Source organism: Ailuropoda melanoleuca, chromosome 4 (assembly GCF_002007445.2).
Source record: "Ailuropoda melanoleuca isolate Jingjing chromosome 4, ASM200744v2, whole genome shotgun sequence".
Lineage (NCBI taxonomy): Eukaryota > Metazoa > Chordata > Mammalia > Carnivora > Ursidae > Ailuropoda > Ailuropoda melanoleuca.
In genome coordinates this window covers 10,223,602-10,237,940 of record NC_048221.1, presented here as the reverse complement: position 1 = coordinate 10,237,940, position 14,339 = coordinate 10,223,602, and the positions used below count along the sequence as shown (strand labels likewise).

General features: G+C 38.8%; 1 protein-coding gene and 1 pseudogene across 1 annotated transcript; both read right to left on the bottom strand.

Annotated features, from left to right (window-relative positions):
- LOC105234914 overlaps positions 1 to 3,264 on the bottom strand; it is a 4,295-nt pseudogene extending 1,031 nt beyond the window's left edge.
- Positions 3,265 to 4,996: 1,732 nt separating this feature from the next.
- LOC117795068 (olfactory receptor 7A10-like) lies at positions 4,997 to 5,917 on the bottom strand. The gene has a single exon (XM_034657168.1). The coding sequence runs from the start codon at positions 5,915 to 5,917 to the stop codon at positions 4,997 to 4,999; it is 921 nt and encodes a 306-aa protein (XP_034513059.1).
- Positions 5,918 to 14,339: the final 8,422 nt, after the last annotated feature.

Genomic DNA, 14,339 nt, shown 5'->3' with positions numbered 1-14,339 from the left:
ACTATGGACTCTGGGAAACAAACTGAGGGCTTCAGAGGGGAGGGGGGTGGGGGAATGGGATAGGTTGGTTGATGGGTAGTAAGGAGGGCACATATTGCATGGTGCACTGGGTGTTATACGCAACTAATGAATCATTGAGCTTTACTTCAGAAACCGGGGACGTACTGTATGGTGACTAACATAATATAATAAAAAAAATATTTTAAAAAAATAAAATAAATTAAATAAATAAATAAAAGAAAAGAGGAAAAGAAAGCACTCAGCAGTTAAAAAAAAAAAAAAAGAATCCTAGAGGAGAACACAGGCAGCAACCTCTTTACCTCGGCCACAGCAACTTCTTGCTAGACACTTCTCCAAATCAAGGGAAACAAAAGCAGCAAAAATGAACTATTGGAATTTCATCAGGATAAAAGGCTATTGCACAGCAAAAGAAACCGTCAACAAAACTAAAAGGCAACCTACAGAATGGGAGAAGATATTTGCAAATGATTTATCAGTTAAGGCTAGTATCCCAAAATCTATAAGAACTATTCAAATTCAACATCCAAAACAATGAATTCAGTCAAGAAATGGGCAGAAGACATGAATAGGTATTTCTTGGAAAGAAGATATACAAATGGCTAACAGACACCTGAAAAAATGCTCACATCACTCCTAATCATCACTGATAAATACAAATCAAAACCACAATGAGATACCACCTCATACCAGTAAGAATAGCTAAAATTAACAACTCCAGAAACAACAGATGTTGGTGAGCATGAGGAGAAAGGGGAACCCTCTTGCACTGTTAGTGGGAATGCAAACTGGTGCAGCCACTCTGGAAAACAGTATGGAGTTTCTTCAAAAAGTTAAAAATAGAAGTACCTTACAACACAGAAATTGCATTACTAGGTATTTATCTAAAGGATACAAATATAGTGATCCAAAGGGACACATGCATCCCAATATTTATAGCAACAATGTCCACAATAGCCAAAATATGGAAAGGGCCTGGATGTCCATTGACAGATGAATGTATAAAGAAGATGTGGTATACATATATAATGGAATATTACTCAACCATCAAAAAGAATGAAATCTTGCCATTTGCGAATGCATGGATGGAACTAGAAGGTATTACGTTAAGCAAAGTAAGTCAGTCAGACAAATACAAATACCATATTATTTCACTCATATGTGGAATAAGAAAATAAACATGTGCAAAGGAAAAAAAGAGACAGAGACAAACTAGAAACAGTTTCTTAACTACAGAGAACACACTGATGGCCATTCTCCAAAGAAGACTTAGAAATGGCTAATTAACACATGAAAGATGCCCAACATCACTGATCATTAAGGAAATGCAAACCAAACCATAATGTGACACCCCTTCACACACACTACGATGGCTATTTTCAAAGCCAAGACAGAAAATAAGATTTGGAAAGGATGTGGGGAAACTGGAACCCTGTGGCACTTTGCTGATGAGAATAAGTGACACAGCAGCTGCAGGAAACAGTATGCCAGTTCCTCAAAAACTGAAACAGATAATTATCATAGGATCCAGTAGTTTCACTTGTCAGTATATGCCTATTTATATGCCCCAACAAATTTGTAGTAGTGACTAGAACAGATAATTGTACACTGATTTTCATAAAGTTTTATTTACAGTAGCCAAAATGTGGAGACAACCCCAACGTCCATCAACAAAATCACAGATGAACAAAGTGTGGTGAACACATACAGTGAAATATCATTCAGCCTGTAAAACGAATGGAACTCTGAACCTCGCCAACATTAAACTAAGTGAAAGAAGCCAGACACAAAAAGACAAATATTTTACTATTACATCTCTTTGAGGTACCTAGAGTACTCTGTTTTAGAGAGAGAAAGTAGGATGGCGGGAACCAGGGGCAGGGCAGAGGGGCAATGGGGAGTTTGTATTTCATGGGAACAAAGGCTCAGTTTGAGATAATGAGAAAGTTCTGTAGATGGATAGAGGTGGCGGTTGTGCAATAAGGAGAAAGTCCTTAATGCCACATAACTGAATATTCCAAAATTTTAAAATAATATATTTAATATATATCTTACCATGACAAAAAGGGATGAAAAAAGGTTGCCATATGCTAAAAGACTTTCAGTGCCATAATAGCCTCATATGATATAGAAGAAGAAATCCACAGTTCAGGAGACAAGGGCATTGTAATGGTTTATCTTGTGTGATTCAATACCTCAACCCCAAAGTATACCCAAAATAAGGGTTCAGGGGACATAAAATTTAACATAAGGTCTTTGAGAAATAACCTGGTGAGCCTGTAATGTCTTCCTTAACAAGCTCTACAGAGTCATACAACCCTAAGGACATGGTTTCCATAGACATGCTCAAATTGAAATGGATTTGTCCTGAGTTCACCCACCCTGAACTGTCAGAGGCCATGTCAGCAGTCCACAACCATCTGAGATATGGTGTTCCTAGTTCATGTAAGAGTTTTTCATTATCTAAATTGTGAGAGCCACAGGGATTTCTCAAAATAGCAAATTCCTCATGGTGTCTCCATGAAACAAAAATGGTGGGCAGCTAAGGACCCATTCCATCTGAGTAAACAAAACAATAAAAAAAATTAAAAACCTTCTAATTCTCATGAAGAAAAGCTTGACCTGAGTTGCCACAATGAAGGCTCATAATCTCACAGCCCAAAATCTTAGATTGATGGAACCAGCTACTCTTGAGTGAAGACTCTAAAATGGTAGCAAATGCATTGCATTTTCCTCCAAATCCAACGCAAAGACTCTGAGGTGATGGTGGTAGGCAGCTTATGATGACGCGTGAGGACTGAGGTCTGAACTGAAATTGGTAGCTTGAAATTGGGCAAGATGAGGGATGCCTGGGTGGGGCAGTCGGTTAAGCAACGAACTTTTGATTTTGGTCTGGTCATGATCTCAGGATTGTGAGATTGGCCCAGAGCCTGCTTAAGGTTTTCTCTCCTTCTACCTCTGCCCCTCTCTCCCGCATTTCTCTCTCTCTCTCTCTCTCTCTCTGTGTCTCATAAGTAAATAAAACTTTAAAAAAAGAATTGGGCAAGATAAGGGTAACTATACTATGCTACAAGTGCTCTGCTTTATTCCCTTTATCTTATTTTCTTCCTATCTTCTTGCTTTCCTTTCTTTCTTTGTGTTTCCTTTTGAGAGTGATCCTTAAACATTTATCTGAATACTAGTGTTCAAAATGATCTGTGGACTTTTACCCAGAAAAGTGTGAACCTGGTAATAGGAAGTTACCATTATAGCCTACACATCCAAGTGGAGGCTTCTGGGGTCAGGCAATGAGGAGACATTCGTCTTACTCTGTCTCATAAAGCACAGGTGAGGTCCATACATTTACTCTTCTATTACTGCCTAATTTCTGAGATGAATCATTACAAAGACTTAGCTGGAAATAGGTACAATATCCATATTGCTTTTGTGACCACGAAAGGACTATTATGACAAGAGGCGCTGAGGGAAATCACCAGGCAGTGTTGCCGCCTACCTAAACACTAAAAGGATGGGGGCGACTGGGTGGCACAGCGGTTGGGCGGCTGCCTTCAGCTCAGGGTGTGATCCTGGCATTATGGGATCGAGCCCCACATCAGGCTCCTCTGCTATGAGCCTGCTTCTTCCTCTCCCACTCCCCCTGTTTGTGTTCCCTCTCTCGCTGACTGTCTCTATCTCTGTTGAATAAATAAATAAAATCTTTAAAAAAAAAAAAAAGAAAAGAAAAGTACAAACCATCCCTGGAAAAAGCACTGAAAAGGACACCATCAGTGCCTGAAAAATCAGGAGTTGTAATTTCTATTACCTACACACTTAATTTATGTTTTGAACTGTGCAATTGAAAATTAGGTATTTCATAGTGAATGTGGATTATTGTAAACTTCATCACACAGGGTTCCAGTTAAGCAATGATCTCTTTCTCGGGTAGATTCACAGACACCCCTAGAAACTGCTATATAACCTCTGCTATGTTAAATGGATTTTCTCCCAAAGCAGATACTCTAGGGGATAGCTACTTTCATCTGATGGAGGAAGCATCCCACATATTCCTCTGGCTCTTCCAAACATTATAAGTATCCAATTTCCTGTATTACTTATCTACCACTGGAAATTTATGCAATATCAAAAAAAAAATTTTTTTTAAATGCAAGTGCCTATGTGGCACAGTCAGTTAAGTGTCCAGTTCTTGGTTTCAGCTCAGGTTGTGATCTCAGGGTAATGATATTGAGCCTTGCATTGGGCTCCATGCTCAGACCAGAGTTTGCTTGAGATTCTCTCTTCCTCTCCCTCTGCCACACTCATTCATGCTAACTCTATCTCTTTCTGAAATAAATAAATAAATATTTTTTTTAATTTTTAAGAAATAGACTATAAAACAGACTCTTAAAAATGGAGAACAAACAGGGTTGCTAGATGGGAAGTAGGTGGATGAATGGGCTAAATGGATGATGGGGAATGAGGAGGGAACTTGCTGTGATGAGCACTGGGTGTTGTATGAAAGTGATGAATCACTGAATTCTATTCCTGAACCTAATATTACGCTATCTGTTAACTAACTGGAATTTAAATAAAAACTTCAAACTAAAAATAAGAGACATAGTTCCTTGTTATGTATGAAAAATAAAAAGACTATGGACTATGAGAAACAAACTGAGGGCCTCAGAGGGGAGGGGGGTGGGGGAATGGGATAGGCTGGTGATGGGCAGTAAGGAGGGCACGTATTGCATGGTGCACTGGGTGTTATACGCAACTAATGAATCATCGGACTTTACATGGAAACCAGGGATGTACTGTATGGTGACTAACATAATATACTAAAAAATCATTAAAAAAAAAAGACTGAATACTTTAGGAAGATAACTGCAGATTTTATTTCTATGAACTGATGGAAAAATCATGATCTAGGTCTTCCAGGGTTTTGAGCCCTATTACACACGTCTTCATCTTGAAACAAAGGATCCTTATATGCGGAGAATGTTTCTCAGCTAAAGAGCTTTCTTAGGGCCAGCTTTATGTCTCTGTTCCTCAGACCATAGATGAAGGGGTTCAGCATGGGTGTGACCACCGTGTACATCACTGAAGCTATGGCAGTTGCCCTGGAGTTTTGAGAAGCAGCAGAACTAAGATACACCCCAAAGCTTGTACCGTAGAATAAGGAGACAACGGAGAGGTGAGACCCACACGTGGAAAATGCTTTACACTTGCCCCCAGAAGATGAAATTTTCAAAATGGAGGTTACAATTCTAGAATAAGAGAAAAGGATGCCAATGAGTGGAAGAACCCCCAGAAGTCCACTTGCAAGATAAATTGCCAGGTTATTGAAGAAGGTGTCAGAACAAGCGAGTTGGATCACCTGATTAAGTTCACAGAAAAAGTGAGGGATTTCTATCTGTGTACAGAAAGACAATTGCAAAACCATTAAGTCTTGTAACAGAGAGTCCAGAACACTCAACACCCAGCACACCAGAAGCAGGATGCAGCAGAACTTGGGGTTCATGATGACCGTGTAGTGCAGGGGGTGACAGATGGCCACAAACCGGTCATAGGCCATCACTGTCAAGAGAAAGTTGTCTAATCCCACCAAAAGCATTAAAAAATACATCTGCGTGATGCAGCCTGCATAGGTGATCACTTTGCTCTGAGCCTGGATGTTCAGCAGCATCTTGGGGACGGTGGTGGAGGTGAAACAGATGTCAGAGAAGGACAGGTTGGCCAGGAAGAAGTACATGGGCGTGTGGAGGCGGGAGTCCATGACAATGGCCAGGACGATGAGCAGGTTCCCAGTGAAGGTGACCAGGTACATGGACAGGAACAGCCAAAGGAGCAGTGGCTGCACTTCTCCCTCCTCTGAAAGTCCCAGGAGGATAAATTCTGAAACAGGAGTTTGATTTCTTTGTTCCATGTAACTGCTGAAAACAGCTGGAACAGAGACAAGAGGATAGGAAAGTCACAAGCAGTGAGCCCAGCGTTAAAAGAAATGCTGTGATTGGGGTGCCTGGATGACTCAGTCAGTTGAGCAACCAACTCTTGGTTTCAGTTCAGGTCATGATCTCCTGGTGGTGAGTTCAAGCCCCGCATTGGACTCTATGCTGAGGCCAGAGTCTACTTCAGATTCTCTTCCTCCCCCTCTGCTCCTCCCCCTGCTTGTGAGCTCTCTCTTTCTCTCTCTCTCTCTCTCTCTCTCTCTCTCTCTCAAATCAATAGATGAGAGAGAGAGAGAGATAAAAAGAAATGCTGAGATTTGTGTGGTGAAATCTATGCTTTCAAATTTCTTCACTCATTAATTCTCATACATTACCTATCAATCTAGAATAATTAGCTGAAAATTTCAAGGATTTCAAAAGCTCCATGTTTTCCATGATGCTGAAAATAATTGCAGTACTAGTCCTGAATTGAAACATTACCCAAAACAATGTTGTCCTCTATAAATTTCCTGAGACTTTTTTTGTTCACTTAACAAATATTTTAACCAATTATCTTGTGGCAAGCATTGTTGAAAACATTGTAAAGTAGTGATGTGTGTTTGACCTTAATAAGATTGAGTCTAAGATATGTGTGTTAGAGGGAGCAATCAAGTATTAACGAATGAGTGAATTATGTAACAAATGGTGATTATCACTAATAAGTAAAATAATGCAAGACAAGATAGTACTAAAGTGAAGAGAAAACTTTCCATTTTATCCTCTCTGATAAGGGGATTTTGAACAAGAAAGCTGAGGGCAGTGGATTCATGAACCATGCAGATAATTTTGAGAAAAAAAAATTAAGTCAGAGAAATAGTCTGTGCAAACAGCCTTAGGCAAAATCTTACCCGAAACCACAGGGCAACATCAAAGTGAAAGCTGTGAGCAGAGTGGGTAACACAACAGGAACAGATGTTGGATGTAGGAGAAGAGAGGAGATCAAAGCCTCCTGCTTCTTTGGAAACATTCTAAGGCAATGGACACTGTCATTTATTGTCATTTTTATATGTATATATTATATATGATGTCTACAATGGCACAAATTTTATGTAATATATACAAATGGAACAAAATTCTTTTCTCTATAATTCTTTCTCTTTCTCTCTCTCTTTACTCTCAGTCTCTAGTTGGTCTACATTCTGCATTTTTTATTGCCTAAAACAGCTTCATCTTGCTATAAATGTTTAACCTGTGTGCACTGTAATGATAACTTCTCTATTCCCTACACACACACACACACACACACACACACACACACGAGTGCAGAGAGGGAGAAAGACAGAGAGAGTTGTCCATTATTGTAGTACTGTGTACTCTTGTAGCTCAAGCACAACTGTATTAGAAAGCAGAAGACAGAAAGAAAGAAAGAAAGAAAGAAAGAAAGAAAGAAAGAAAGAAAGAAAGAAGAAAGAGAAAGAAAGAAAAAGAAAAGAAATGAAAATAAGCAGACCACAGGAGATGCTGTGAGTCACAGAGTTCTTCCTACTAGGAGAATTGCATTTTCTACTGTAGGCATCCCACTGGAGGAATCATGACTAAAGATCACAAGATCCACACAGAATTAGAAGGATGAACATCAATCTTTCTCAAACTCTTCCAAGAACTTTCAAAGGCAAACACTTCCTGTTTTCTTCCAAGACGGCAGCATTGCACTTACACCAAAGCCAAATAAAGACATTGCAAGAAAAGAAAAGTACAGATCAACATTCCATGGGCATCTTTGACTAAATATTACAACTGAATATAGCAGCCTTTTTTTCATGCAGTATAAAAGAATTATGCATCATGACAGTGGGATCATTCCTGGAAGGCAAGGATGGTTTAACTTATGAAAACCCCTCCCTGTAATACACCACATTAACAGAAAGAAGGATAAAAGGCAGGATTATCTCAACTTATGCAGAAAAAAATTGACAAAATTCTGCATTCTTTCATAATAGCAACATCAAAAAAAAAAAAAAACAACTAAGAACAGAAGGAAACTTCCTCAACATGATATAGGTCATATATGAAAACCCACCTCTAACATTATTCTTAATAGGGAAAGGCTGAAAGCAACCCTAAGATAAGAACAAGACAAGAATGCCTGCTTTTAAAACTTCTTTACACACAGCATCCAAATTCCAGACAGAGCAATTAACCAGTGAAGAGAAAGAAGAAGGAGGAGGAGGAGGAGAAGAAGGAGGAGAAGAAGGAGGAGGAGGAGAAGGAGGAGGAGGAGGAGTGAAAGGAAAAAAAAGGAAAGGAGAGCCATCGAAAGTAGAAAGGAAGAGGTAATATATTTCTTTTCACAAAAAAGGTGATCTTATTTAAAAACTAACACACCATTAAAAACGTGAAAAACTGTTAGACTAATAAACATATTCAACAATGTTACAAATACCAATCAACACACACAAAACACTCAGAGGACCGAGGGAATCCCAAAATTGGCAAACTATATTTCAATTGCGTGAAAAAATCTCAATGAAGCAGGTGGGCAAAAAAGGCAGAAACGTGATCTGGGAACTGACTGGAGTCTGTAAAAGTGGAGATGAAAGTGCACAGGACTCTACTGTCATTGATACAGGTGTGCCCCAGAGAGTACTGTTAAAAATGCTGATGGTCTACACGTGTGAACTGAAATTGAACAGATAAGGCAATGGAGAGTAAATGGTGGGCCATTTGGTGTGGAAGTTTACATGTAAGCAAGGTGGAGAGGCTAGAATGATCCATGCGGCAGTAAATGAGAGTAGGAGCCATCAGTATGAACTTGCTTTAGCCTAACACAGATACAGAGAGTCACATATAGATAGATGTGTAGGTGTCAGCATATACACAGAGCATACACTCATATGTTCCCTTGCCAGGTCAGTTGAGGGGATATAGAGACCCTAGTAGCAGCAAGTGCACCTGGCACTCAGATCTTGGTGCTGATCCCATGATCCAATAAAATGAAACAGGACTCCTTGCAGGAATCACTGATTGCCAAATATATAACAATTATCACTAATAAGTAAAATGTATATATATATATATATTCAATATCAAGAGTTCTGTTTGTGTGTTTATATAATCAATATCAAGGAGAGTACACCGATGTAAATAAGTGAAAAAAATAGAGAAGACACACACTAGAGGGCAGAAGAGTACCAACGATGTACATAGATATTCTACTCTCAAGGAGTGGAGGATAACTCCCACTACTTAGGAATGGGGCTACACTTAGAAAAGTCTCTATGCAAACAGTGAATCATGGAACACTACATCAAAACAAATGATGTACTGTATGGTGACTAACATAAATAAACAAGCAAACAAACAAACAAAAAAAAACCAACAATAAAGAAAGAAAGAAAGTCCCTACGAGAGTACAGTTTGGAAAGAAGGGGGAAAAGTAACCACAGTGGAGAAATCTGACAAACCCAATGCCAGCGAGGACATCAATATCAACACCAGTGAGGGTCAGTCAAGTTGATAGTGTGTATCCTTGGTCTCATGAGATGAACATGGCAGTTTATCTCTCCGGTCTTCTTGTCCAACACCCATAGTCCTAGTCTACCCAGGAAGAAAAGAATAAGAAGGCAAGTCCAAAAGAAGATAATTTTAGAAAACACACAAACAGTACTCCTCAAAACTATCAATTACTTCAAGAACAGAGGAAGCCTGAGAAAAGTCACCGCGTGTGGAAGCTCAGCAGATATGAGGCTTACACGTAACATGTATAAGAGATACAATCTAATCATAAGAGCAGAAACTGGGAAGGGACCTTGTGAGAACTCTCTGAACTATCACAGCAATTTTTTGTGATAAATGTACAACTCTTCAAGCACAAAAGTTAACTAAAACTTAAAATCATTAATGAAATGCAAAATATTTGGAAACACTGAACTCTGAGCATATCTTAGTCTCCCTTATATGCTCTGTGTAAGCAGTGTCGCTGCTGTCAGTGACACTTGCCATCCACAAAATAAAAGAGTGATACAAAATTCATAGTTTTTGAAAGATTTCAATAAAATGATGACTATGATATGTCTGGCATTGTGTGTAGTATTAACACATACAAATGATGAAGAGAAGATGTCTGCTATAGTTGCTAGAAAAAAATGGAATAATGAATGAAAAACAATCATCTGAATTTTTGTGTCCATGATGTCCACCCCTCAGAGACCCATCACTTGCCTCCCATCTCAGGCTCATGGCACTATTTCTATCCCTCAATGTCTCTCTCACTCTCTGATCACAGCAATAGTTTGTTCCTCTCATTAACCTGGGTCACTTTTCAGTAGAGCAGACCTGTGCATAGCTATCCCCTGACTTTTAAAACCTGCACTTATGCTTCACTAATTTCAGAATTAAATTTCAGTCCTGTAGCCAAAATGCTTGATTCGTTCTTAACACACTATTTTCTACCAGACCTGTCTCCTATCCGCCCATTTTGCATATCCTGCTACTGATGGTTGGTCACATCAGTAAGAAGTGCTTCTAATCTCTGCAGCACAACCTCTAGTTTAATTAACCTCTAAATTTCCTCCTCTATTTCTTCCTGGACTGATCACACCCATTGTCCCCCTGGAAGGACTCCAACACCTCCTTCAAGGCTCAGTTCCATTATAAGCTTGTCTGTAGAGCTTTCACTAACTCCCATGTAAGAGTCAACATTTTGAAAAAAAAAACTTTTTTTAAACCATGAGATACTATGGACTCTGGGAAACAAACTGAGGGCTTCAGAGGGGAGGGTGGTGGGGGAATGGGGTAGGCCTGTGATGGGTAGTAAGGAGGGCATGTATTGCATGGAGCACTGGGTGTTATATGCAAGTAATGAATCATGGAACTTTACATCAAAAACTAGGGATGTACTGTATGGTGACTAACATAACATAATAAAAAATTATTATAATAAATAAATACTGAAAAAAATATTTGTTGAATGACTACAATAACAAATGGCTGAATAATGATAAATGGTTACTCTCGAGAATGAAAGAACAAGCAATGAAACAGAGGAAAGACTGTCGAGGAATGAAATCTCCATGATTAAGCATTACACTGGAGGACACAGATCAGGAAAAGATGGTTTAGTTTATCCAGAGTTTCCCTTCAGAATCAAAGCCTTAATGGGCAGGACTTGGTTTTATTAAACTCTCCTTAACTTATTGTCCTTGTCAATCACCCAACAATAATCACCAATAAAGGGGGTCCCTCCCACCATAACACATGTCCCCAGCACTTGTGACTCACCCAGATGTTATCACAGAACAGTGTGAGATCACTGACCCAGTTTCTACCATGGATGATTGATGAGGTTGAATGTTATGCCCCCAGGAAAGGAAGAGGCATGACCACACTCATGAAGGCTCTGGAAGAGAGTTATGCGTTTGTGTCACCTGAGATTAGGAGAGATGAAGTCAGTGGCTGCAGCAGAGACATTTTCAATTTCTGTGGCTATAGAGGTTGAATTCCCATGAGCCTCATTAATGAAATATTCTTTTGTCTCACTTCCCCTTGAGAGACTTGGTGCTCTGGAGCTGGACAAAAACACAGAATGCAAACTAGTCCCAGTGTTGGTATTAGGACACAGCCTGGACAGTCCATGATTGTCTCATCCCATTAAACTCTTTGATCTCACAAGGAGGTCCTCTCTCTGTAGAGGGTTTCACAAATAAGCCAAAGTACCCCTGCAATAATTATACAATTCTTGATTTGGAAGAGAGCTTCTGTGTGCCCTCAATCTCTGCTTTTTCCCATCTGGACCCTCTTCTGTTGGCTCATGATCATGGATCCCTCAGCCCCCACAGTGGTTCTCCTGTTCTGCACCTCTTTCTCCTTCATTGTACACAATGTCTGTTTAACTCAACCATTTGCTTCTTTGGGCATCTTGCAAACACTTATGCAACAGGGGTATTACAGTAGGCACTAAGCTACATCCTGGGGATAAAGAAAAGTATAAGACATGGCTCACAGTTAAAACAGGGCAAGAGAAAGAACAATAAATGAATGCACTAACCTGAAGTGACACTGACACCTGATGAAGAGAACACCAACGTAATCAACTCTTCCAAGGGAGATGAGTGAAGGCATCACAAACAAGCTTATAATTATCCTGAGTCTTGATGTCAGGGAATAGGGTGAGAGCACTCCAAGAGGGGGTATCAGGGCAGTCAGTGTGGCAGTTAGATTGTAAGGCACAGTCAAGATATTTCCTATACTTCATACTTGCTGACCAGTAATCAGGGGCTAAGTATGACAATTGAAACATGACCCTGAGCAGTAAGACAGCATTCAGATAGTAAAGATGCTTATATTTTGGGTACCCACTCACACGTGTTTATGAAAATTGTGGAATGTCAGCGCAGACTTCATGACTAGATGTCCAGGATCAAACTCTCCCTGTGGAAAAGTCATCCTGGACAATGTTAGGCATAGACTCTTGCTACTATAATAGTCAAAGAAAACCAAAAAAGTGTAGATGGAAGAATAGAGGATAAATGGTCATTTTTAAAGCTCAAAAGAATAATGTAAAATATTTTATAAGTTTGCAACATGGTTGGAGCTAGAGGGTGTAGTGTTGAGTGCAATAATTCAGTCTGAAAAAGGCAAATACCATTTGATTTTAATCATATATGTAATTTAAGAAACAAAACAAATGAACAAACAAGGGGAAAAGACCAAAAAAAAAAAATCAGACTCAAATACAGAGAACAAATTGGTGTTTGTCAAAGCAGAGGTTGATGAGGGGCTGGGTGAGGTACATAAAGGGGATTAAAAGTATACTTATCTCCATGAGCACTGAACAATGTATACAACTGTTGGATCGTTATGTTGTACACCTGAAGCTAATATAAGAATGTATGTTATTATACTTTCATTAAAAAAATCCTGGGGTGGGGAATATGATTTTCAGAGTTACCACATCATAATATTAAAATGATCGGTTTTCAGCAACACCACAAACAGAAATATAAATCACTGGAATAGGAGGAAGCCCAGAAATAAACTTTCATATATAGAATTGAATGATTTCTGATAGTGCCAGGACAGTTCAATGGTAACTGGACAGCCATTCCAAGAAATAGTGATGGGAAACCAAGATATCCATCTGCAAAAACTTGAAGGTGACCTTTCTGTCCACCAGCTACAAACATGACTCCAAATGGATCACAGATCTAACCACAAGAATTAACACTGTAAGCACATAGAAGAAAACACAGAGGTACATCTTTATGATACCGGATTTGACCAAGATTTCCTGGATATGATACCAAGGACACAGGCAACCAGAGAAAAAATTACTCCAGCAAAATCAAACTATTTGTGCATTGAAGGGCACTATTCCTAAGTGGAAAGGCAACCCACAAAGAAAAAATTAGCAAACCACATATTTGATGACAGAATAACATCCAAAATATGTAGCTGTACAAAAATTCAATAGCAAAAGACCCAAACAACTCAATTTTAAAAGCACAGTGCTTTCATTTAAATTCCAGTTAGTTAGCAAACAGGTAATATTAGTTACAATAGAGTGATTCAACATTTCCATAATAAAAACTTTTTTTAAAAGATATTGAAAAAAAAAAGAAACAACAACTGATGGTGATGATTTGGTGAAAAAGAAACTCTCTTGTACTCTTGGTGGGAATGCAAAGTAGTGCAACCGCTGTGGAAAATGGTGTGGAGGTTCCTAAAAGTTAAAAATAGTACTACCCTATGATCCAGTAATCACACTACTGGATAATCACCCCAAAAATACAAAAACACTAATTCAAAGGATTGCATGCTCCTCTATGTTTACAGCAGCATTATTTACAGTAGCTAAACTATGAAAGGAGCCCAAGAATCCATTAATAGATGAATGGTTAAAGAAGGTGTAGTGTAATAATATATACTATGGAATTCTACTCAGCCTTAAAAAAGAATGAAATCTTCACATATGCAATGACATGGATGGAGCTACAGAATGTAATGCTAAGTGAAATAAGTCAGTCAGAGAAAGACAAATACCATATGATTTCATTCATATGAGGAATTTAAGAAAAAAAATGAGCAAAGGGAAAAAAGAGAGAGAAACAAACCAGAAAGAGATTCTTTAATCTAAAGAACAAACTGATGGTTACCAGAGGGGAGATGGGGGGTATGGGGGAAGTAGGTGATGGGTAATAAGGACTGCACTTATCCTGACCAACACTGGGTGATCTATGTAATCAAAATATTGTACACCTGAAAATAATATTACACCGTATGTTAACTACAGCAGAATCAAAATTTAGAATAATTTAAAAAAAGAAAAACGGTGAAAAAAAAGCTGGCAATGGAAGGAAACAGTCAAAAAAACTAAGAGACAGCCCACGGAATGGGAGAATATATTTGCAAAGGACACCACAG

Excerpts from the sequence above, each read along its gene's own strand:
- LOC117795068 (XM_034657168.1), bottom strand. The coding sequence starts at position 5,917 with ATGGAACAAAGAAATCAAACTCCTGTTTCAGAATTTATCCTCCTGGGA.